Genomic DNA, 26,326 nt, shown 5'->3' on the forward strand with positions numbered 1-26,326 from the left:
AGTTACTGAGGAGGGTGGTTTATTGGGGGGTGTTGTTGTTGTTTCCATTACGTATTTTATGTTTTTATCTTGTAATTTTATGTTGTGACCTGCCCTGAGATTTACAGACAAAGGGCGATATACAGACTTAATAAATAAAAGAATAAAAGAAGGGCACATTTCAGAATGGTGCATTGCATCTGTACCCTCCATTGATGCCTCAGAGTAAATGTACCCTCCTGGAGCAAGAACTTGGCAATCTTATTAACAGAAGTAGTACACCTACTTCTTCCCGTAATGGGCACCTCTTTGCTTAGTTTCAGAGTGGCAATTAAGTTTTTTAAAAAAAAAAACCAACTCAGGCATTTTTATTGAACTTAACTAATGGGTAGAATTGTTGTTTCCTCCCTCTGTCTCTACTGCCTCCTTACAAGGTATCTTGTTCCTTAATTGAATATTGCATGTGTGTTTCTCTCTCTCTCTCTCTCTCTCTCTCTCTCTCTCTCTCTCTCTGTGTGTGTGTGTGTAATACACACATACATCTATAATACCCATACACACTTTGTGATGGGTTCAGGACTTGGCTTTGCAACCTGTTTATAATTCTAGGCTTCAGCCCTGGCAATGTAATAAAAACAGCAACTAATAAATCCCTCAGTCAGTTACGAAGGTCCTAGGTCCTTACTTTTTTACTCTTGAATAAGTACAGTAAGCTCCCAGTCATTTTGGAAGAAGAGAAAAGATTTCAAGGGCAAACAGCTTGAGCCTGGCTATCTCTCTTGATTTAAGTGATTAATAAACACCATGTGAATTGCATATGGCAGCAGTATTAATGAATGGGGAATCGACTGACTAGAGAAGATGCAGGGCTGCCGGATGATCTTGACCTAAGCTTTGCCTGTATCTTGAATGCTGAATTGCCTGCTGAAGGTTTTAAATCATTTGGGGGAAATGTCATAATTCTATCAGCAGTCAGAACAAGCAGCTGTAATATCTGGTTTTTAAGTGACAGCCCTTTGTAAATATAGCAAGTGACAGCCCTGCAACAACCACCTTTATAAGTATAGCAAGTTACTCACATATTTTGTTAAACTTAGGCAGTTCAGTTTGTAAATTTGGGGCAGAATTATCTAGAAATATAGCAAAATGATTTATTTCAACCCAAACCACTGGCCTCTCCAGCAGTTTTGTCTACTGACTGGCAGTGACTCTCTTGAGTTTTGGACAGGAGCCTGTCCCAGCCCTTGCTGGTGTTGCCAGAGAGTGAACCTGAAAATTACTGTATGCAATACGTGTGTTCTACCAGTGAGCCTCATATGAGGGCATAGGTCAGTTTAGGACATAACTGTGGCTACAGAGAATTCCAAAACAAGGCAACCATTGTCATTGTGCAGCTCTTGCCCACAAAGTGCTTGTGATACAGAGACTCTGAACCGGAAGCGTCACATCTACAGATCAGCTGTGTGGTCTGCAAACACAGCCTGTTCCCAGTCAGGCACCTTTTCCCATGGTGAAAGGGGGTTGGGAAGCCGGAAGGAAAATAAGAATGCCAGCTCCAGTGCTTGCGTATTTCCCTCCATTCTGGTGGCATAGCAGAATAGGGAGGCTGTGGATCCAAGGCTTCTTCCAATGTGCCCTCAGAATGCCCCCTTTTTGTTATTACTACACATTGGAGTATTGACAACAGATTGGAACTGACAGAGATTGCCCCCCAAATGCTGCATCCAGAGCATTGTGGGTGGCACAAAACATTTGAGACGGCATGTTTTCAAAAAGGAAGGAAAGAACCACTGTACTGTTCACAGTGATCTCCTGACAAATATGGCAGTGGAATTTGCCATACCCACTTGAAAAAGAAAGCAACTGAACAAAAATGCCCTAGCTAAGATCATGCAAGATAGAATCCATTTATTGTTTTTAAAAATGGCACTGAAGGAGATGTAGGCTTACAGTAGTCATGGGAAACTGGTGGCCCTCCAGATGTGACTGAACTACAACTCCCATCATCCCTGGCCACTGACCATGCTTCCTGGGGCCTGATGGGAGTTCAGCAACATCTGGAGGGTCCTGGAGGGTCAAAGCCTTCCCATACCTTAATCTGGGAAACAACAGTACAAAAGAGCTGAAGGGGAACGGCAAGTATTTTTACACAAGCAACATCAACTTTTGCTGTGAAAATGGAACTTTATGAAAATTCAGTGCAGCACTAGATCACCTGTGTCTTCGCAATGAGGGGTGTGGGTGGGTGTCCTTTGATAACCCGAAGGCTATGCTTCACATATTTTGGAGGAACATATATGGAAAAAAACAAGGAAGAAGAAAGGCAGAGAGTGGGATTTCAGGGCTTGTTTGTTCTGCTACAGAATTCACAGGCTATCTGGCTGCTGTGATATCAAGCATCCTGTTCATGCTGTGAAAAGAAAAACACACAAAGCAGAAGCCACACGTTGCTTTCAGGCTCAGCAAACCAAGGGGATGAAATGGCATCGCTGTGAATGGCTTTGGGGCTCATCAAAAGGAAGTCTCAGAACATCTCTGTCCAAGGTCAGAAAGGAACAAGATGCTTTCCCACAGAATAATCACTGCTCTGTTTTTGAAGCAGAGTGGCTGCTCTGCTCAACTTCTCAAACATGGAAATGCAACAGCAGGATTAACATAAAGATTCTTGGTATTCATAGCAGAGTTAACAGCTTGGAAGCTGGGGCTACCTGGAGATACCCAGTCCCACCGCCACTCTTTCTGTCTCATTCACACACCGCTAGCATAATTTAAAAGAATAAAACAAAAACATAGTTGATCTCCATGGTAAAGGAAGATTTATGAAGATATTATGAAGAGCTTCTTCATAGTTAGATTCTAACCTAGTTAGATTCTAAGCTAGTTTTCATGGCTGCCTCAAGCAGGAGAGAGGGAAGAGGGCGAAGGCAATGAAGGTGTAGGGATGGAACTTTGGGCTTTGGCAGGAAACCACAAGGTGTATTTCTCCCTATTAGTCTCAACCCTGCCCTCTGCTGACTGGAGGCATGCAAAGTTGCTTAAACCCAACAGATTTCCCATCTCCCTTTCCAGAGGGACGCTCATGCAGAATTTTTTGTGCAACACTTTCCAGGCACAGGTCCGTCCGCACTTTAAAGCTCCATGTCTGAGTCTGTTCTCCAGGAAAACTTGAATTTTACTGCCGAATCAGAGAAAATGGCTATCCGCACACAACCCAATAGTTCTTGGCTCTGATTCAGAGGTATAACATGGGTTTGCCCAGGGAAAACTCCAGCACAAAAATAATAAAATAATAATAAATGTTCAGATATGGAGCTTTAAAGAGCAGAGCTGTGCCTAGAAATATGGTGCAAAAGGAAGTCTGGATGAGCCCCAAGTCTCTTGCACCAGGGAACAAGCCCAATGCTGCTTGTTTTTCCATATTAATTTCCTGTAAGATTTATTTTTCACTTTAGGTGAAATATGGATTAGTTTTGTTTCAAAATCCTTCCTGAAAAGCAATGAACCTCCAGCCCCCTACAACACCCATCATCCCTATCCATTGGCCATGTTGGCTGGGGCTGATGGGAGTTGGACTCCCATCACTATCCCTGGTGTACATAATGCACTGAACTGTGGGGATAGTATTTTGTAAGTGTCACATATAGCTAGGCCCTGGAAGAAAAGTCAATGACTAAGTGAAAGCCATCACACGAACTTGATTGCTGAACTCAGGTCCTCCTAATTCAACACTTTCACATTCTTTCAACCTTAGCAGACTGAAAGTGCACCACAAAAAGTGCTGTTGTCTAGCATTCCCACGGTTCACCCTGAGAAGGTTTCATCTAATCAAGTGGCCATTGTTGATGCCTCCATCTCAGATGCTTAATTTCCCCTTCAGAGAGCAGGAGAGTATGAATCTGAAGCAATAAAGGCAGCAGGAGGGTGGGAACAAGCCTTCAGCTACCCCCAAGGTCCTCCAGTCATGACAAACCTGAGCCCAACTACTTTTATATGAAGACAGCGAATGGTACATATATTGGTGCCCTTACAAAAAACTATGCCCACAGTTCAGTGCATCATGTACAAGGAGGAAAGCTGGACACTATGGCAGAAAATGATAGTTGTCCATCTGTAATGAATGCCTTTGAGAATATAGGATTTGTGTCATGTGGCTGCTGTCATACAATAAGCCACACCAACCGCATCAACACCATACAAAAGCATTCTTAGTGTCACATGTGAAAGCGCTCCAAGGGTGTAAATAAAGCACTGCAGATTCTAGAAATGCCACAGCAGGTTTATATTATGGCCATGGCTCAGATTCAAGGGCACTCCTCAGAAAGTGGTTAAAAGAACTCCATCCTTTAACATCAGCTGAAGGCAAAACAAGATCAGCTGCCACCTTGAATTGATCACATTTATTCAATATTCTTCAAAATAAGCAAGAATTTTGTAGCACATCAGCAATCAAATAGAGCCACAAAAACACGCACACGTATAAATAAGATACACTATGTGAAATGCACAATATTGAAACAAAAATAATACTGTACAGTAACAACATTTGAGAGACAAACAGTTCAAATTAGGGTTTGCTTACTCGCACTATAAAAAACTTGACTTTTTAAAGAAAAATATAGATCCAATATAAAGGCCTGATCCTGAACACTGTGAAATCAATGGAAATTATATCATCCGCTCACTTCAAAGGCAGCAGGATCAATCCTTTTTTTGCCCGTAATAGGCACTTCAATTGATCGTTTTTACAAAGCTTACCTTGAATACTATTACAAAAAATGACAAACATCAACTCAAGAGAATGTTTCAGCAAAAGTTTCAGGAACATAATGCGGAAATAGGTTAGTTATCCATGCAGAAAACAGGGAGAAAGCTAATTCATTCAGTTTAAGAATAATATTTTTTACTAGATTCCTTTTCACAAACACAAACATTTTAGACTTCATTTTTTTCAGTAATGGATATATCAAGTTTTACATTTTTCCTAAGTCTACTGAGAATGCTGGCACTGTTATGTCATTGCTTAACATATTGCATTCTGTCTGTAATAACCACAGAGGTTCATCATCTGAGTTTGGTAAAAGCACACACTATTGTTAAGATTAGAGTTTTCTAAAGCTGAAAGTACATTAAAAGGAAAACCATGAACTTCACAAATTCAGTTTTAAAATATTTTTCCCCAACTAAAAGCTGCAGAAAACTTGTTCTTAAATAATCTACAGAAAATTCTGGAGCCGCTAAACATTTTAAATTTCTTACACTTTCTTCGTCTTAAAAATATTTGAATTAATTCGGTAGCCCATCCTTTTGAAAAATAATCCAAAAAAGAAGAAAAGACCTGAAGTAGATTACAAATCTTTTGTTTTAATCAGTGTGACCAAGGGTTTGTCGTCAGGACTGTAATCTTCATAAGCAATTGGAGTTGCATCATACATCGCAGGTCGAGATTTCTTTCCAAACCTAACCCCGCCACACAAAAAAAGAAAAGAAGGATTTAGTGGAATTGCAGATTGGTTGAACATTTACACTTGTAGCAGTAACCCACTGTCCCAAGAGAATATCAAAGAAACTTCATTTGAAATATGTAGTCAAGTGCCAAGTATTCATGAAATAAGGACCTAAATCTAGTGAACTGGTAGAATGCAAACTTATGCAATCAGCAGAACCACCAGATGGTGACGTTTTTCCTAGATGATAACACTTCTGGTCACAGGTAGGACTGGGAATTACTGAATGTCTGAATACCCTTCCTTTAGTCCCTATGCATACAAAAAAAAGTACATTAACGATTATGTTTCAGCTTCGCCTACTCCTTGGTAGGACATTTTCCTATGGATAGGGGGGAAATCCTTCTTTGTGGGAGGCCATTCTAATGCAAAACTCTCCACCTGCAGTCTGATATGGTACCATCCAGGACAGGTTTTGCTACTAGGCTACTGTTGACTATATAAACTAAGGTTACCAGATGTCCCCGTTTCCCAGGGACAGTCCCCAGATTTACAAATCAGTCCCCATACAAAATCCTTTGAAGTTGAAAAGTGTCCCCAGATTATTTGAAAAAAAATCTGGTAACCTTCCTATAAACTGGCAACATACAGCTAAGCTCCTATGTTCCTACATTGCAGAAAGAAATAAAGGGAGGGAGGGAGGGAGGGAGGGAGGAAGGGAAAGGAAGGAAGGAAGGAAGGAAGGAAGGAAGGAAGGAAGGAAGGAAGGAAGGAAGGAATCTGGCACAGCGGAAGCAGTGCTACTCATGTAAAAACACCAGGCAGGCCCCACAAATAACCCAGAGATGCATTTTAAATAAAAGGACACATTCTATTCATGTAAAAACACGCTGATTCCTGGACTGTCCGTGGACCGGATTTAGAAGGTGATTGGGCCGGATCCAGCCCCCGGGCCTTAGTTTGCTTACCCATGCCTTATTACATCTCTAGGTTACACCCAGGCCTGTATTTCCCCCTTTACTCCAAACCAACCTGGCATGCCTGATGGAGGCAATAGCACTGCTAAATTCACTGTCAATGCTCCTGCAGTTGTAGAATTCCTCGTACGCTGGCCTGGATGAGCCTTGATATTCGATCCGGCTGATGCGACAAATCCCCACAATTAGGATGATCAGCATCAGGACAAACGCAACGCATAGGGCTCCGATTATGATGTAGAGAGAGTGCCGTGGCATGTTTGTCAGGCTCTCTGCCATGTGCCCAGATTTCCACTGTAAATCTAAAAGCAAGGAATATAATGGACATTGTTGATGAATTGTACAGTAAGCGGTTAATGGCACATTCACTCCCACCATATATATTTGTACTTTTAATGGAGTCGCATGAAGATTGAAGTTAGAAGGTATGAAACTATTGCAAAACAGATCCTTTCTACCATTAACCCCACACTTGATTCCCACTGCCAATGGTTATTATTCCTGACAGAGCAGATACAGAAAGTTGCAGAGATACAGAAGCAAAGTGCCTGCCTCTTTTAACTCGCTGGTAGCAGAGACAGAACTGGAAGCTGAAGGAAAGTTAGCTCCCCTTCCAGCTGGCCACAAAAGGTTTCATTTTCAAAAGTTCCTTCTGCCTCTGCCTCCAAGTGTTTCCTGTATTCTCTACTGATCAAGAAAGATGGCACTTTCTTCATTTTGCATTTCACATGCTCATACTTTTGTATTTGCTGCCAATCCTGAGAGGTTTCTGGCTGATTTTCCTTCCACAGTTGGAAATTTCAGTCACCCCTCCGAGTTAAACCTTTTGTCTTCTATTCCAAAAGCTAATGAAGGTGTTTTGGGTGTTAAAACATGCTGACAACAGTTCTAGGTTTCCAAACAGATGTTAACTATACAGCAATCACTCCCTCCCCCATATAACTTTTTTCCTGACTCCCTTACGCATCCATTGAAAGTTAATATTCACCGTTACAATGTTCTTCCATTGGCCTGCTATAGCTTTGTTTTATATCAAACCATGTACTAAATTATTCCCAATGTTTCAATGTAACAACATATATCTGGAATACCTAGGCCTCACCTGGGATACTCATAGATTCTTTCCTTGCCAAAGAAAAGTATCTATTTTCTTTCGCAATTATGCCACCACCACTTTGGCACTAACAAATTCTGAAATACAAATAAAACCCTGAAGAGCACGTTAATTTTTATAATATTTATTCTCCCAAGCAGTGAACCGGAAGCACTCTCCCATCTCTTGGTTTTGCATTTGTTTCTGTAAAGTAATATGATCAATCTTACACAAGTCTTGCAAGCCCAAATGTTTAACACTGGAATGCCATCTTATATTATTAAACCAGTTCCCACGCTAAATTTTATCAACATTTGTTTAGTTTATGTGATTTGTTATTAGCTCATACTGTCCATTACATTAAGATTACCAGATTTTTTTCAATGAATCTGGGGACACTTTTCAACTTCAATGGATTTTGTATGGGGACTGATTTGTAAATCCGGGGACTGTCCACGGGAAATGGGGGTGTCTGGTAACTTTGCATTACATTAATCCATAAAGAGGTTCCATGCTATCCTTTGGTACCAGTCAATGGTTTCCTCTGTTTTTGGGTCCCTCAGGATGGTGAACACATTTCCTTTATGTAGGGATGAGGAACCTGTGGCACTCTAGATGTTGCTGGACTACAACTCCCAACATCTCTGACTGGGGCTGATGGAAGCTGGAGTTCACCAACATCTGGAGGGCCACAGGTTCCCCGTCCCTGGCACAGATGTGGGTTTCTTCAAACAAGCATAAACTGAATTATATTTTGCTCAAATTTCACTTGTTCTTTTTGTGTGTCAGAACTAAGGTGACAGCTTGGTGCTAGGAGTGCTATATTCCACCACTGTTTATAACCTGCACCTGCAGCCAAGCTCCTTTACAATTCTGGAATCAAAGTATCATTCTGATATATTTGTTATCATACCACATAATCGACAGCAAGTAATAAAAGCATATGGTTCCAGCAATCTAGGCCTTTCATAGAAAGCCATTAAATTACATATTATTATAATATGTAGGCACTGCATGGAATGCATTTCTAAAGGATTACTGCATGTCTCAGGATATTAAATCCATCTGCCAGACAGCCTATTGTCTACCACCTAAAGAGGCTGTCACTCACACATGGATTGTTCCCTCAATTAAGTCTATGCATGCCTATTTTAGTCATTACTATTTTCTCCTTTCAGCAGACCTTATGCCTTTATTTTATTTAGATATTTAGCATCCTGTTTTTCAACTAAAAAAAATATATCCTCTTGATTGCTTCCAGTACATATTAAAATAATGGTTTGTATTCTAAGATGGGTAAAGCTGTAATCCTATATGCTCTTACGTGGGAGTAAATCCCATTGAGTTTAATAGGACCCACTTTGAACAGACATGCACAGGATTAGGATGTTGAGGAAATGGATAGAATGAAAGTTTCCCATTCCTTCATTCTTCTTTCAGTCACCTGTGAGCCCTGGAGAGATTCTGGAGGGTTAAAGGGCTTTTCAGAGTATTGTGGGATAGGTGTACAGGCTGCTTCAGGGAGGAGCAGATGGGGATAATACTTTTGTTCTGTTAACTGCTTTAACTTACCTTAGGACCCAAGCCAATATAATTCAAAAATTGCTAAAACCTGCAAAGGCCATTTGACCAGAGACTGTATTGGAAAAGAAAATAATTAACATGTCCTGTGGTGACCAATGACCATCTTAGACTTGGTTAATTAATATAACCCAATGGTAATAAATACTTACGTATTTCGCAATTTGCCCCAACCCATCCACGTGGACAATGGCAAGTATACCCATTGGGTTGGTCTATGCACATTCCACCATGATGACAGGGGTTACTCTCACAGTCATTTATATTAATGTCACACTCTTCACCTTAAAACAAGGAAGGAAATATAGTTATGTGTTGCAGATATGAAAGCAAAATTGAATGCCTTCATCCCTTTCGACTGCAGACACTCAATAATCAACATGTTAGTGTAACTTACTCTCAGAAGATTAACTTAAGCAGTCATATTATCTATGATACAACAGATAATGGGCTCTTTGTAAGGAGAAAATTGCATTTTTCTGCAAGGAGTTCTTAACTGCAACCACACTCACTGCATGCTACTTATTATTAAAACAATGGAATGAGGTCTCTTCAGGGTTGCACAGGAATGAACAGTATTTAAAAAGCAATCAAAACACAGACTGATGCAGGGCAGCAATCAAACTTCAGCAAAAAGTGGCTGGAATATACAATGGAATTAGTTCATTGCAACCACATGAATCAAAGAAATGTCTTGCTTTGTTACTGGAACTCTGAACATGGAGTTGAAGATGCTCATGTTTTCTTAAGATTAGAAACACCTGGGACTTCAAAAATGCTCTTACACTTCTATAGAATAAAATCCTAGAGAAATAATATCTAACAAGTAGGGCCACTTTAAAGCTGGTGATCCCTGGGTGAAGTATGAACTAGTAGTGGGTAAACCCTTTGTTTACTCTTGCTTTTATGAAAACACAATTTGATACTATAGACTTCTTAGTGATAAAAAAATAGGGCTGTTAAAAAAGGAAAGTATCAGACTCATGGGGTGACTTAGGGAGAAGGGGTGAAGTGTGGGGCTTCTATCTGCAGAAACAATTTAAGCACCGAAGGGCTGGACTAATTGGGAACTCATGACGGGACATGGGATATTTGACCTTTAAAGGATGTCCAGTTTGTCACTTGTAAGGAAAAGAAAAGGTTTTGCAAAAAGCAATGCAGAAGAGAGGTATTCCACACTTCTCTTTGGGTTTTGCATGTAATAAACATTCATTTTTTGGTTTTGACAGCTTATCTTTATATACCACCCTTTGTGCAGCAGAATACATTTCTGGCCCCCAAACCACTTCTGGAGAATAAATTGGCTTGCAAGAATCCCAAAGCTGGCTATCCCTTCAAGGCATTCATACAACTATCAGAAAAAGCAAGGAGAGTGAAATGTCTTCACTTTACTGGTATAATAATAATAATAATTTATTATTTATACCCCGCCCATCTGGCTGAGTTTCCCCAGCCACTCTTGGCGGCTCCCAATCAAGTATTAAAAACAATACAGTGTTAAATATTAAAAACTTCCCTGAACAGGGCTGCCTTCAGGTGTCTTTTAAAGATAGGATAGCTACTTATTTCCTTCACATCTGAAGGGAGGGTGTTCCACAGGGCGGGTGCCACTACCAAGAAGGCCCTCTGTCTGGTTCCCTGTAACCTTACTTCTCACAATGAGGGAAACCGGTACAGATTACATGACGCTAACCTGGTTTACTTAGCACCATTCAATTAGCATGTTGCCTTTTCAAATATTGTTTTCAAATAGCATATTGTTTCAGAAAGATATTGATTAAGTAATGGTTTAGCAGCTGTTTACCTTGCCAAGTTCTAATTAGCTACACATTTTACTTCTGAAAGTCGTAATATCAAATCACTTCTAACCAATATTAACAGCTCTTCTGTCAAAGCTAAATTCAACAGCACCCAAATTAATTGGGGCATACTCTCTTGCTATACATTCGTGCTCACAAGATTATCTTAAACTGCTTGCCTACTAAATGGACCATTTTCAAAGCTCTCTTTTAACTCATGTTCACCTTCTCATTCCCTCTTGGATGAGTCCCACTAATGGCAGGAATGCCGTCCTGTAAAAGTAACAGAGGGATTCTAAGAAACCTGTTTCTCTTGCTTCGTTACTGAGATTGTGAAAAACACGCAAGGCCATTAATCTAATGTAAAATTTATGGATTAAGACAGGATTGCAAGAATAAATGGCTAAAAAGAGCTATTCCGCTGTGGAAAATATTCTATTTTATCATGCTTTAGATACTTAGATGGTGTGAACAAATGAGAACATTTGCAGTATACATTAAGACTCCCTATTCTGTACTAAGAGATCATGGAATGTGTTTTCTAGACATAGAGCACTTCTAATTCATTGTAGTGATAACAGAATCACAGTATGGCATTTATTCCAGATTGCAGTAGTGTTATACATTTTTCACCTTGAATGAAGGGGATACAGCCTGCAAGGGAGATATAATATATGAGAAACAAACTGTGTTAAGTGGTGCATTATATATGCGGTCTTAAAATTAGAATGAATACATGGCAATATCCTCCCTCATCCTCTTCCATATGATTCCTGTATCTGTTTTAAATCCTGCAGGCCTTGTTCTCAGCTTGCTACAGTGCAGAGCTGGAACTTACTATCTTATCATACATTGGTCCTTATATTTGTGTTTTTAAAGAGAGTGCTTATTAAAAGGAAGCCTGAAGGAGAGAAAAAACAACAGCAACCTGTAAATTGTTTGAAATATGTAGTCTCGGTTAGGTTGTCACCGATGAGTATATACATATCAGCAGTGGGTTTTCAGACACTACTTTCCGGGCTTGAGCTAAGGAAATAGTACAGCAGCTCTGTGAACTCAGGTCATGCTTTATGGCACCTGATCTTAATATGTTTTTCTAGCTGGAAAGAGATTCACACACTGTGGGACAGCAATAGCCAGCACCTCAAGCTTCACAGGCTCCTCGTGATCAAGCTGTTGAGAGCCTGAAGAAGCCCCTCTTTTCACCATCATGGCCAAGTTTCAAGATGTTGATTGTCATTTCTGCCTCCATGAAATGATTACTGGTCATAGGTGTCAACTTACAGATTTGAAAATAAGGGGCCAGCAGCCTTGAAAATAAGGGATCAGCAGCCAAAATAAGGGATTTTCCAAGCACAGGTATGTTCAACATCTGAGCCCCTCTGAGCCAAAGACAGAAAGCCCAGCCATCAGCCAAACGAAGCCTCAAGTGGTGGTTCCCACAGCACAGCAACCCGGCAAAGGGGATGCAGCAAGGAAAACCACTGTCACCTCTCCGCTGGGAAGCGCTGAGCAAAGGCGAGTCCCCAGGCATTGCGGGCGATTTTATCAGCACAAGGCATACAAGCTCCACCCCCCCCAGTCATTCTTAGACTCATTATTGGGTGAGCAACGCAGCCAAGCAACACAGTTGGAGCCTCCCTCCTCCCTGACCGGCAGGTAGGGAGGGAGAGGAGCTGCTTCCTTTGAAACCCAGAAAATTTAAGGGACATCATCAATAAGGGACAGCAGCGGGACACAGCACTGGGATAAGGGACTTTCCCGCCAAATAAGGGACAGTTGACAGCTATGTTACTGGTGCCAGCAGCTTCCAGGGCAGGGCTTTTTTTCCAAATGGAACTCAGTTACAGCACCATTCAGGTGGGCGGGCGCCATTGCTATTATAAGAGAACGAGGGAGGTTTTCATGGTGAGTTCTGGCACCTCTTTTTCTAGAAAAATAGCACTGCTCCAGGGTATATTTCCATTACCTAAAGCAAAGGTGAGCAACCAGCAGCCACGACAATCACCTCCTGAAGCTGCCACATTCTTCCATACCACCCAGACATCCTCCATTCCTTCTTCATTTCCTCTATCCCCACCCCCAGTTTTTAAATGTATTTTATGGTTTTATATTCTGGTTTTACTCTGTGAACTGCCCTGAGACCTGCGGGTATATAAATTCAATAAATAAAAATAACCATTCTACTCCCATCCCCCTTTCTATGTAATTTCAGAACAAACTAGAAGGGCAGCTGTTTTATTTGCTAAAAAATAAATTTACGCTTTCATTCTGGGTTAGTTTATTTCACTTTGTATTCAGGAGTTGTTAGTCCAGAACATGTGTTTGTGGCTCCACCCAACATTGGTTCTGGCTCTGCCTGCCACCAGAAAGCAGCCCCTGACAGCTCATCCCTGAAGAATGCAGCCCTCGATGGGGGAAAAGAGGACAGGCATTAAGCCTGCAAGCCTAGGAAGAAAGACATGTATAAAGAGAGCCAGGTTCATTTTTATACAATACCTTCTCTGCTTCTCCTGCTTTGTCAGAAAGGCAATGAATATCATTACTGATAATTATTATTTTTTTAAAAAAAGTGGAGTAAAATATCTGGTATCTAAACTGGGCATCAGCAGAATAAGATGAAAAGCAGGTGCAAATGCATTCAGCTGACATTTGTCTTCTTCCGTATAGTCTGATTAATAATCATGCATATTATGTAATTTCAAAGTAACTTGCCTGTAAATCCAGGTGCACAGATACACGTAGCATTTAGCCCTTCACTGTCACAAGTACCACCATTCTGGCAGCTGATGTTAACACAAGGATCTTTGTATAATTCACAGTGCCTTCCTGGGAATATTAAGTGATAATAGACGATGTTAGAATCATACATTGTTTAAGGGCTGGAGCAGGTGGAAGCGGAATATAAAGAATACTAGCAGCCTCATTCTCAGCGTTGCCTGGGAATTCTATGGAAACAAAATGATCAGTGGCAGCCAAGTCCTATAATTTTAACCTGATTATTAGAAGATGGGATATACAAAAAAAAAAAGGAAATTTCATTGGCTCCAAGTAATTAATGTGTATCCTGAATCACCACCCTGGGATCTTTGGATAAAGGCTGGCATCAAAATTGAATAAATAATAATAATCACCCATCCCCTGCTGACAATTTTGAGCCATTTTGAAGGGGTGGTGAGTAGTGCCCCTCATTTCTTCATGATTGATGATGCTCAATGCAAGGTATACAAAGCATTGGCTATCCATGAACTAAATCTGGATGGGACCACTGAACCTTTTTGTACTGCCAAGGCCTGTTCACAGCCACGTAGACCCTTCTCAAAGCTTAATAAAGGGTTAGCTAAAAGACAAGACAAATGGAGGTGGTCTGTACAGATACCTTGATCTAGCTAAAGCATTCAGCACCTAAACCTTGTGTTATAGGATACATGAACCTGGTACTGGCAACCCACAGGAGAATATTTACTTTAATATCCCTATGAGCACAACCAACAGTTCTATAATAAATAGATGTACAAGTACTGCAGGCATCTATTGGATACTCACTGTGACTTCATGGATAACACACCCTCCCTCCTTAAAGCTGTTCTTTTTTCGTGGGTAAAAGATATATACATACATATGTGAATCCTCTTTTTATCATGCTGCCCCTGAATAACAATGTTAACCACTCCAAACATTTCTTTTTTCAATATATATTTTAATAGCATGCCCTGCTTCTTCTGCACCTTCAAATAACCAATTAACTCTTTCCATTTGGAGTAAAATTCTCTAGCTCTGACAAGAATTTTTGTCGGATATCACGACTTCACTGACTTTTAATTGGCTATAATTGGGAGAAAAAGCTTTTTTTTTCCCCTGAAGCAAGATAGTTCTCTGTGTCCTATTGCTAGTTTTAGCATACTGCCATGATAGTGCAAGGGGGGGGGGGAATGTGAATCCAAAGTAAGATTCAGCTGCACTTTTTAGAGATGTCAGAAAAGTAGCACATCATACTACAGATGAGCCTCATAATGTTGCTTCCAAAAGATAATGAAACTTAAATGATGCACATCACGTTTATTAGGCAGATTTACAGTAAGCCCACCTATGTTAAAGTAAAGCATCTCCTACCTTCATATTCTTTTGGCTCGGGTGGTGGTTAGGCATTGGAATATGTTTGTGTATTAGAGGGCAGGGTGTGGCCATCACCTACCCCTCCACTTTATGGGTATTCCGGTAAAGGAATCCGGTGGTCGTGGATCCTGTCCAATGCCCTTGCTGGTGGCTAGGGCCATGGCACGACCCCCGGTGACATCAGGGGGAGCTTTCAGTTGTATTTGCATCAACAGCCTCCTCCCACTGGTGGTTAACCCTTGTTAGACTCACCCCTCCCTGAGGGGGTGGAGTCACGCTCTGTTGTTTTATCCAGTGCCTAAGCCAATACCTCTCACATGCTGTAATCAATAAAGTTGTGGTCTTTTTTAGCCCATTAACCTAATATACTGTGTCCATGTGTCTTTTTTATCCCCAAGCGGGTGGCGGGTCCTTGAATCACAACCCCACCTATGTTAAAGCAAAGCATCTCTTACCTTCATATTCAGCAAGACACACACAGTCGTAGCTATTGACAAGGTCTCTGCAGGTAGCTCCATTCTGGCAAGGGGCTGAAAGGCACTCATTATATTCCTCCTCACAATAGAGTCCGTGGTAACCTGAAAACATGTAACAAAGAAAACACAACATACCCTGAAAATGTGTCTCAGCATATGGCAAAAGCTTCACAATCGTGGATGGGACAGAGATGACTAGTAGCTGAAAATAACAATGTGAGGATGCACCTTTAAAGCTATTTTGTCACGTAATGTACATGAAAAGATTTGGAGCTCAGTTTACGCTGGAATCAAGACCTCCTTATACATTTCATACGCTGAACAATCAGAAACACTTTTGCCTGCTAAGAAGGCAGCCAAATGACCTCATTAGAAATCTAAGCAAGCCAGGAGCACGATAGAAGTACTGAAGCGAATGGACTGTATTTTCAGAATTCATTTTTTGCACGGCTGTAGATCACATTTATTAGGTGGGTTTACTGGGCTAAAACGAGCAGAAATCTTAGTGATGTATAATGCCACTTTATATAATGAAACTAGATCTCGCTCCAGCACAACTCTGAAGTGTAACTCAAATAGCAAGCTGCAGGATGTAGAGTAGCTGTCACTTGTCTGAAGTGGGTAAAGATAGGGCAGTCTGAAGATAGAGAAGCATACTTGGTTGATTCAAGCTGGTAAAACAGGGACGGAACACCATTTCACATGTAAATGATCAGTAAGTGCTACCAATCTGCTCAGCAAAATTTTGGCACAGCTTACATTGTGCCCTTTTATTATTACACAAAGCAACAGTTTCATAGAATACAGCATGGATTAAGCATTATCATTTATTCTACTGTGTTCTACAGAGCTGCAGTCCGATGCATATGTAAATAAATGAGGAATTATGTATTCTTTACTTCTACTGCTATGCTTCTAGCAAACTTTTATTATACATGGAAGCCACTGAGTAATCACTGCAGCTGCCCCCATCTTCATTTAACTGCCTCAGATTAGCATACAATCTCCTTTTAAGCCTTATTCATTCAAATCAGAAGGTGCAGCAACTATGACTGGTGAATTGTAGCCATTATTTTCCTTATTAGAACACCAGGCATCCACTACTCTCTGGTTGTTAAACCAGAGAGACCTTTCACCTTCCATATATTTGCATCATCCAAAAACATCCTAAGCTTGTCCATCAGGTTCTAATTCACTAATTCAGGCAAACAGAAATCTTGGCTTGGATTCAACGGTTGCAAATTTTGGTGTGGACTTTTAGATAACAGGGAAGTCAAAATGTAAAATAACCGGCAGCAAATATACATATGCTATTACTGTTTTTATTATTCTTCAGTAACAGCGGCTTGGATCCAAAGGTCCCTTTGTGCAAGTATCACCACATGTGCACAGCAAGACTCACTGATTTTACACACACACACACACACACACACACACACACACGAGTTTCTTATGTCCATGAAGATCATGGGACCCTCTAGAGCAGCTTTTGGGGGAAATTAGGGGGGTGGGGACTTCCCCATGAGCAGAAGTGTTTCCCACTGACACAGCAACATCCTTGGGTCCAAGCTGCTGTTAGTCACTAACGGTTAATTTATCTATTATAATCATCATTATGTATTCGCTTTATTTGTCATTTTTTATTCCAGTCTTTGCCTGCCAGTTGAGAGTTCAGACTAAAACCTATTTCCTTTCAATTTGTTGGCTTGAAGTTGGAAGTGATGCTATTGAAAGAGCATAACAGGCTTTTCTAGAAATTGTCTTCATTTTAATGTTATTTTTTTACTACCTTGTTCTCATTTCCTCTGAGGAAAATATAAATGGGGGCGGCCCATTTATTTAATTAAAAAAAAATAAACAGCAGAACAGGCTTTTTCACTGCATGAAAGATCAAGTAAAACTTTGAATGACAAACATGCTCTGTGAACACTGTATATATTACTCAAGAGAAATCCAAGTGAGATTTTTTAGGGCTCTGGTCAAATAATAAGCAAGACGTAGTCATACCCAAGAGCAAATCTATTGAAATTGGTCATTAATCATGACTAATTGACTCCCAGTGGGTTTACTCCAAGTATGACTGAGGCTGGATCCAGCCCTTTGTGCCATAGAAACAAAAGGTTTACTCATTATTTCACTAGAGTCCTGAAATCAATTGGATTTCACATGATTTCATGTCCTCATAAGGGATAAACTGCCATTACTTTGTGGCCATTCTTTAATAAGACGCAGTGCAGCAGGCACTAGAAAACTGCCATATGCAGGCGTAACCTGAATTCTTATATATAAAATAAAACAACACCAAGAAAATGCTCTTGTAAATAAATTCATGTAACTCTCAATATATGCATACCTCTGAATTATATGTGACTGAAAAAGTCCCCCCCCCCCTTTACCCCAAACAGCCTTGGCTGTGAGGAAACACTCTGATTTACATGTTAAATTAATGACTTGTTTTACAAAGGAGTATCAACCTGTTCTATAGGGCAACCAGTTGAAGACTGCAAGTCTGTGCTGAAAATACCATTTGTCTCCACTAGAGGGTGGCTTCCACCTACCACACTTCTTAAATTTCAAGAAGGGAGGACACCGCATTTTCATTTGGCTAGTTAGAAAAATGTCAATTCCAACTCTCCTGATGTCAGCCAAAAAAAATGCTCTTTATAAGAATAAGATGAAGCCCTATAAAGGCAAAGGAGAGTCTTCTCCCATGTGCAAGTCACCTCTAAATTAGCAAACAAAAAGTTTTTATATTCTGTAACTTTCTTTTTTAAATGCAAGTTCGGAATAGGTTTTTAACACACAAATGAAACGATTAGTTCCCTTCCCTGCATAGCAGCCGCCAGGAAAACCAGTTATGCTATGAGCAAGGGTACGAGAGTAACTAACCCATTAACCAGAGGCCTTGGAAAAAGTGAGAAAGTGATGTAACCTCAAGTTATGGACGTGATACTAGGAGAGGGGACTTATATACAGGAGTTGATGATTCTCACGTGATATGTCAGATTAATAAATAACCGGGTATAAAATGCACTTCTGGGTATAAAATGCAACTGTATTTGGGAGAGAGGGTTGCCAGTACAGAAACATTTGCAAGCAGGAAAGGATGGATCCAAAGAGCACTGTTTTTACTTTTGATCCTGTGTTAAGAAAGGGAACAAAAGTGCACCCACTAGCCGGGTCTTCACAGTGGAATATGTGAAATGGGTCCTGTGCACAGTTGTATATAGTGTAACAGCCTGATCACAGAGGGGATTCTCGCCACATGGAAGGACTTATGCACAAACAGCTGTGTATGTGTACAGAGAAGCTTTTACACTGAATGAATGGGCTAAGCCAGTGCGCCCATTCCCATTTCATTCGGTTCAACAAACACACACACACAACTGGAAATGAAAACAGGGTTAATGTCTCCTAATATGGATCCCCTTCATCTTCATCTCGTTCATCTCACTTCCTTTCCGTGAATTATCGCAGTTTAGTGCTTTCAGGCAACACATTAATTCAGAAGCATGAGTGACCTGATCACTATTCGGAACGACCAACATTCTGCCTCCAACCAATGTTGAGCTAACCACCTGTAAAAATTCATACATCAGCTTTTTTCATGCATCTCATCTTACGATCCCTGAAAGCCCTGCCGAAATATGAATCCCATTTTCAGACTTGCAAAATATATTTAATTTGTGGAAAGTGCTACATAGTTAAATATTACCAATTCCACCCTGTAATGAATCCATAATAATTAGGTAAATATGCAGAAGTCAGCATAGCCTGCAAATCTTGCATGTTTGCCTGCTTATTTGGTACTGTAGCTGTGGTGGCTTGAGGCACATCTCTCCATGTGAATAATTCCACAAGGCCACCTGCAAAATGCCATGGGCATTTAACTATTTATGTAGAAGAGCTGCAACTCAGTGGTACAGCATCTGCTTTTCATGTAGAATGGTCCCAGAAACCCTGTTCCATGTTCAGGAACAAGAGGCTGGAGTCCTTTGTCTTTGTCACAAAGGGGTGACATCAAGAAGTGGAAACCATGTCACATGTTTTACATTCAAAACCAGACTTTGGTTTAAAATTAATGACTGTCCGGGAGTATAGCCTGCTGGACCAGGATTTTAGCTGCAGTACAGAGTCCCTGATTGCCAGATCTCAAACACTGATGTCATCACTGGCAGAACAGAATCACATGTAAGACATGTTTTGGAAAGAATGCCTTTCATTGCCCCTGCCAACCTCTGAACATAATTTCAATAGAGCTTCTTGAAACGATTGCAGACATCTTTGCAAATCGAGCAGTCTTTGCAAATCGAGCACGTGCTAAGTGTTTCTTAGCAAGTGGTTATCTGAGTATTTGAATATGCATAAGAGGGAAGCCTACAAAGGGGGAGGAGAACAATGCAAGCCTTTGACAGTGGCATCTTTGCAGTAAAAAAGAGGAAACGACCTCATGAATTTGCCTTTCTGCTTTTTCTCCTCTTTCTCCAAACAATGGAGCTTTTTGATGCTCAACACATCTCCCTCTTAAATCCTCTGCATATGTAACTCAGAGCCCTGCGTACTATTTCATATTATCAGTAGCTCCAAGGTACCTTTAGAGCACATGTACCTTTTTCCTTTATGCACGAAGAACTGCTTAAAGATCAGAGCGTATCTCAAAGCACGCACAAAAACACTCCGAAACCACAGTTGCATCAGGATGCTCAGAAGCTGCTCTCTTGGCAGCCTTGATGCTGTATGTTGCACACTAAAAGAAACAAAAGCCATGCTGCCACCTTTCTTTCCCATTGCTTGCTGCCTAGAAAATACCAGTCTGACTGCTAGCCAGCAAGCAACTGAACACTATTTCCAACATGGTAAAATATCTTGCTGTGGATTTGCAGGAGGAATGGAGGGTTCTTTTGATTACCAGAACTAAACAGAATTTATAGGTTTCTTTCTTCCCTGATTCATCCATGATAAACGGCACAGGCAATACATCTTAGCCAGCTGTCCCATGAAAAGCCTTTTCAAAGACACTATTTGGGAACACCATTAGCAAATCATTATTTTCTGTTACGGGGTGTGGAAGACTGGTAGAGCATCTGCTTTGCATGCAGGAGGTCCCAGCATCAGTTCTCAGGTAGGACTGGAAGAGACACACCTGGAACCCAAGAGAGCTGCTGGCAGGCAGAGTAGAAAATACTGAACAGGATGGACTAATGGTCGAACTCAATATGAGGCAGTTTCCAATGTTCCTATGTGGGAGCCTTTTTCAGCCTGAGAGCTGTATTTCCCCCATGGCCAAGTTTCTGAGAGCCACATGCAGGTGGTGATCAGGGCCACTCCAGTGTGGCCTGAATTTCTGAGACTTGTGTGAAACCACTGCTTTCCAGGGACACCTGCAGCCACTGAGCCTGACACTCTTTATTCCATCCATCAAATATTATCTAAATGAAAGTCACAGAAGGGCAAAACTGAAAAATGTGTTGAGAGTGTGGAAGGGGAGAGAACAATTAAGAGTCACACTGAAAGACCTACACGGGCTCCCAGTACGTTTCCGAGCACAATTCAAAGTGTTGGTGCTGACCTTTAAAGCCCTAAATGGCCTCGGTCCAGTATACCTGAAGGAGCGTCTCCACCCCCCATCATTCTGCCTGGACACTGAGGTCCAGTGCCAGGGGCCTTATGGTGGTTCCCTCGCTGCGAAAGCCAGATTACAGGGAACCAGGCAGAGGGCCTTCTTGGTAGTGGCACTGGCCCTCCCACCAGATGTCGAAGAGAAAAACAACTACCAGACTTTTAGAAGACATCTGAAGGCAGCCCTGTTTAGGGTAGTTTTTAATGTTTAATAGGTTATTGTATTTTATGATGGGCGGGGTATAAATAAGTTGTTGTTGTTGTTATAGCACCATTCCTGCTCAGAAAGCTCCACCCCAATAATTAGCACTGGACCTTTTTTTATGGGGAAGGGACACTTAGCATGGGCATAAGAAGCAAAGTGAGTAGAAACACGCAAAAGGAGCACAAATATAAACACAGAAATATTCCGCAGCTAGGAGGAAATATATATGTTGCAAGAGATATTATTCAAATTGCTACTATGCATGCCCCTGGAAAACCTATACACCAACACGCATTTCAAATAAATTAAAGCCGCAATTTGATAACTGGCTGCCCTTTTAAGCTGAAACTCTACACTCTTGACTTGATACTGAGTTTAAAAGTCACACCAAATTTGGTCAGTTCCAACTCTGTTCCTTAAGTCTGCACTATGATCGGCATCGACACAAATGCACTCATCATTTGTTCTGCTTTTCATCACTTCAACGGTCCTCAGTGACCTGAGAGCAAGAGCACCACAGATCCTAAAAGGCAAAAGAGAGCAGGGGAAGCATTTGATCGGCAGCAGTACCACAAAGATCACAGAATCAAGTTCTTCCATCCTTGCTAAACCCTGAAAGGGAAAAGTAGGATGCTGGTTTAGAAAATAGCCCTTTACACTATGTAGAACTGCTGTGAGAGCTCCAACCTTTACTATTTTGTCACTGTAGCTTTTTTTAGCTGAATACAGAACAGAAAAAGCCGTATATAGTATATAGACAATGAATCAGCATGTTTCCACCACCTTTACCCTATATTGTTGTGAGTACGGGAAGTTAGTCTGCATTCATGAATGAGTTCCTTCTAATTTCTGGGGTCCTGGATCTAGCAAGAGCTAAAATCTAATGAAGGGTTCAATTGTTGCACTAGTCAGACAAGTTTCTTTGGGAGTTAAGGGTCCTAAGGACCATCTAAAAAAATAATATAGTATAGGTAGAGACTACTTTACGTGCGTCAGATTTGTGCATGACTACACATTGCGCCAAACCCAGAAGTGACCCGAAAATGACAAATAAAGTGTGGGGAGGAGGCAGTGGCAGAATGTTTTTTTGCAGGCTTTTTCAATGGCGTTTCAAATACACACAATTTCACTTAAACGCGTGGTGCCTTGGAACATAACCACCGCATAAACAGGGAGTTTTCTGTATAACAAAAAAGGCTGTTCTTTGTCCTCCGAGCAAATGGGTGGGCCTTTTCCCCTCCTCATCTGGTTGATACTTGGAAATACAATAGCCAAGATGGTGGTGTGTTAGCAGGGCTAAAAGTAGGCAGCAGCCAGAGAGACAGAATGATGCTTGATTTCTGCTATACAGTGGTACCTTGGGTTAAGTACTTAATTCATTCCGGAGGTCCGTTCTTAACCTGAAACTGTTAGCTAATGGGGCCTCCTGCTGCCGCAGCTGCACAATTTCTGTTCTCATCCTGAAGCAAAGTTCTTAACCTGAAGCACTATTTCTGGGTTAGCGGAGTCTGTAACCTGAAGCGTATGTAACCTGAAGCATATGTAACCTGAGGTACCACTGTATTCCAAGGCTGTGACTATGACAAAAGCAAGACCTTTGGGGAGGGGGGCGGTGTTAATGCTGTGAGATCATCCATATTAGGCTCGGGCTGTAAATATGTGTAAATAAACCACATATCATCAAGTCATCACCATCTCTGCTGTCTCACATTCCAAGGAAACAGAAACCTGGCTAAGTGTCTGGAATCTCGCACTGCGCAGAGATTGGGGTGGTGTGCAACAATATGTTATTTACAATGCACGGCCTCTCATGTCAAAATGGTTGTAAAACCTACTATTTCATGGGTACTGTGCAACATAGTGATATTATAAAGCGTGTTTTTTCCATTTTCTGCAAATACAAATAACATACAGCTGTAATCACCTCATCCAGCTATTTTTCCTCCTGTGACGAGTAAAACCTGCATCTGTAAAAGTAAGGTGTTTTGGTGTGGGTTTTCAAATCATATTGCTACTTAATTTAGTGTTATCACTTTAAAATTGGTATCCTGGAACAGTATTGTTAAAATGTCAGATCAGATACCAGACAAGTTATACAGAAAACAATTTGCATGTTCATTCTGTGTGGGGGGTTTTTTAAATTCAATATAGAATGCATCAATACCTATCATTATACTGAAACTAATGTATTGCTGGCATGTATATACTAAAGAGGGAAAAGGAAGCAATTTCCACCTACATGTTTCTCAATGCCAAGAGTATCTGACGGAATGCAGGAGGGCCATACAAACCTGGGATACAGAGGCATTTGTAACTTGTTCCGACACTGCGGCAGATGCCATGGGCACAAGGATTCAGAGCGCAGAAGTCGATCAGCTGGGCACAGGTAGGTCCTGTAAATCCTGGGCTACAACTGCAAGAATACGAAAGCCGGTCTGTGTAACAGGTCCCATTGTTCTTGCAAGGAAATGAAGCACAGGCGTCTACTTTTTCCTCACAAGATGTTCCCAGGTACCCTAAAACAAAACAAGTGGAACTTATTTGCATGCACGCATTTCATTTACCAAACCTTTGTCAAAGCATGGAGCCTTGACACCATTTAAAAACAGATTATTGTTTTTTTGCTAGAGTTATCCTAACACATGCTTAGATACAGATACAAGGACTGCCTCTCCCCATATAAACAGACTTGGACCCTGAAATCATCATCTGAGGTTCTTCTTCATGTGCCTCCTCCACAAGAGGTCCAGGGAGTAGCAACATGAGAACGGGCCTTTTCTGTGGTGGCTCCCCATTTGTGGAATGCTCTCCCAAAGGAAGGCCCGCCTGGTGCCTTCACTGAATAGGCAAAAGTGTTTCTCTATTACCATGACTTGGGCTGATTAACATTCTATAGTTTTTTAAATGTGTTTGTGGAAGGGAAGTTATTGGTTTGTTTTTGTTTTATTTTGTATTTTGTGTTCTCGTTTTGTATTTTTACACCCTGTGATCTTCAGATAAAGGGTGGTATACAAATGTAATAAATAATACAGTGGTACCTCGGGTTAAGTACTTAATTCATTCTGGAGGTCCGTTCTTAACCTGAAACTGTTCTTAACCTGAAGCACCATTTTAGCTAATGGGGCCTCCTGCTGCTATTGCGCAGCCGGAGCACGATTTCTGTTCTTATCCTGAAGCAAAGTTCTTAACCTGAAGCACTATTTCTGGGTTAGTGGAGTCTGTAACCTGAAGCGTATGTAACCTGATGCATATGTAACCTGAGGTACCACTGTAATATACACACAACCTAAATGTAAAGGGAGGGTCACAGCTAACACTCTCTCCTGTCAGCTAAGGACACCAAATACATTTATTAGCTTCATAGGGATGCGTGTTCATGGAATTTCCCACAGTATACCCTTCATCTGAAATATTTATTAAAATATGCTTACATTATGCCCATGATTCTAATTCTAAGTGTAATATGCTTACATTACGCCCATGATAAAACCCTCAAGCTATTCTACCACTGATCTTTGTTTCAGATAAGTTTCTTTATTCTCCCCACAATGATGTATCTGCTACTAAATATGGCCTCCTCCCCTAAGTGCTCCTGAACTTCATGGTAGAATTCAGCTATTCTTTCTCGAATTATCCATTCACTCTTCCCTCTGATGTATTAACACAGTGATTCCCATATGCTTTCAGTTCACTGTGGAACATCAGAAAAAAAAAATTGTGTTTCTTGTGCTATGATTTGAACTAGGAACAATATTAATAGTGGAGAATATGATGCAATACTGTAACAGGACCTGTATTATTTTCTTATGCTCTTTGACGCTGGCCGCCATCTTTGCCACCGATGTTCATTCTAAGCCCTATGGAACTATAAATAAATGCACTGATTCGGTATTTACAGAAATACCTATTTGTTGGCAATGTTGCCACAAAAAGCTCCCACAGGTGGATTTAAAACCAGTATTAAAAACCAGCCTGTATCTGTATTGGATTAGAAACTTATATGCTTTTATTGTTAATGTTTGGTGGAAAGTGAACCATTAATTAATTAACAGTAGATTTCCAGACAAGTCAAGCCAATGGAAAAATAAATGCTCGGGTGGAAGAACCTCACAGTATAAACATGAACAACTTCAGGAAAAAAACACATTTAAGCACTGCATTTATTAGCAGTTTTTGATATTTACAGTTCCTTCACAAACAAAATTGAAGGAAAGAGAGAGGAAGCCTTCAGGATAAGAATATTATTGGTAATAAGAAGTGTGATGAAAGCTTGAAGCTCACTAAGGTTTAATGAGACTGCAAATCTACCACTGGCAAGGAACAGGAAATGGCAAAATAACAACAAATATAAATATCATTGTTCAAGAAATATGAAGAATATTTTTTTTTTGCTGACATGACATTTGAATTAAAGTTGCAATATGTGGAGAAATCAGTAAAATAACTGAATAAAATGATACCCTAATCCAGCTGCAGTGCAGCAGGAGACTGTTACTAAAGTGAATCCAGGAAATGTTTTACAGATTAGAGAGCACCATAATGAGTACAGATTCATTATCAAGAAGGGACTTAATTATTTGGCTTGGTAATGGTCAATAGCAGTTAATAGCCTTGGGAGGGGATCATTCACCGTACTGCATTTTTAGAGAGAGTCAGCATTGCTTTGTTAAGTGTCTGGTGATCACACTGGATATTTAATCCTAGAAACATGTAGCCACACATGATAAATGAAGCTAGTATCTAGGATTAGTGATGATAAAATATTTAGATATGAAACACACAGTTGAGTACATCAAGCAAGCAAACAAGACAAATGGTTTTTATTTTTATTTTACAAAAGTCAAATGGAAACACAAAATTCACATTACAGGAAAGAAGTAATCAAAACCGTAACAAAAATTTGCAAGAGCCGGGTCTAAAAGGAAAAATGGAGGCCAATCTAGACAATGTGTTTCAGCAACAAAGAATAGATTTATACACCCCAGATAAAGCTGATATTTTATCTTTTTTTAAAAAATTACATTTGCATGCCACTCT

At 40.6% G+C, this 26,326-nt stretch overlaps 1 protein-coding gene across 1 annotated transcript in view; it reads right to left on the reverse strand.

The window, feature by feature from the left end:
* Positions 1-1,008: 1,008 nt before the first annotated feature.
* Positions 1,009-26,326, reverse strand: part of DNER (delta/notch like EGF repeat containing) — a 107,594-nt gene continuing 82,276 nt past the window's right edge. The window contains exons 8-13 of the mRNA XM_083739006.1: positions 23,581-23,805; positions 15,445-15,567; positions 13,589-13,702; positions 9,227-9,358; positions 6,456-6,702; positions 1,009-5,436 (exon numbers count right to left, since the gene is read on the reverse strand). Of these exons, the coding sequence (XP_083595132.1) occupies positions 5,325-5,436; positions 6,456-6,702; positions 9,227-9,358; positions 13,589-13,702; positions 15,445-15,567; positions 23,581-23,805 (953 nt within the window). The 3' untranslated portion in view covers positions 1,009-5,324. The remainder of the gene's footprint in view (positions 5,437-6,455; positions 6,703-9,226; positions 9,359-13,588; positions 13,703-15,444; positions 15,568-23,580; positions 23,806-26,326) is intronic.

Source organism: Podarcis gaigeae (genome assembly GCF_964106915.1).
Source record: "Podarcis gaigeae genome assembly, chromosome: 5".
Taxonomy (NCBI): domain Eukaryota; kingdom Metazoa; phylum Chordata; class Lepidosauria; order Squamata; family Lacertidae; genus Podarcis; species Podarcis gaigeae.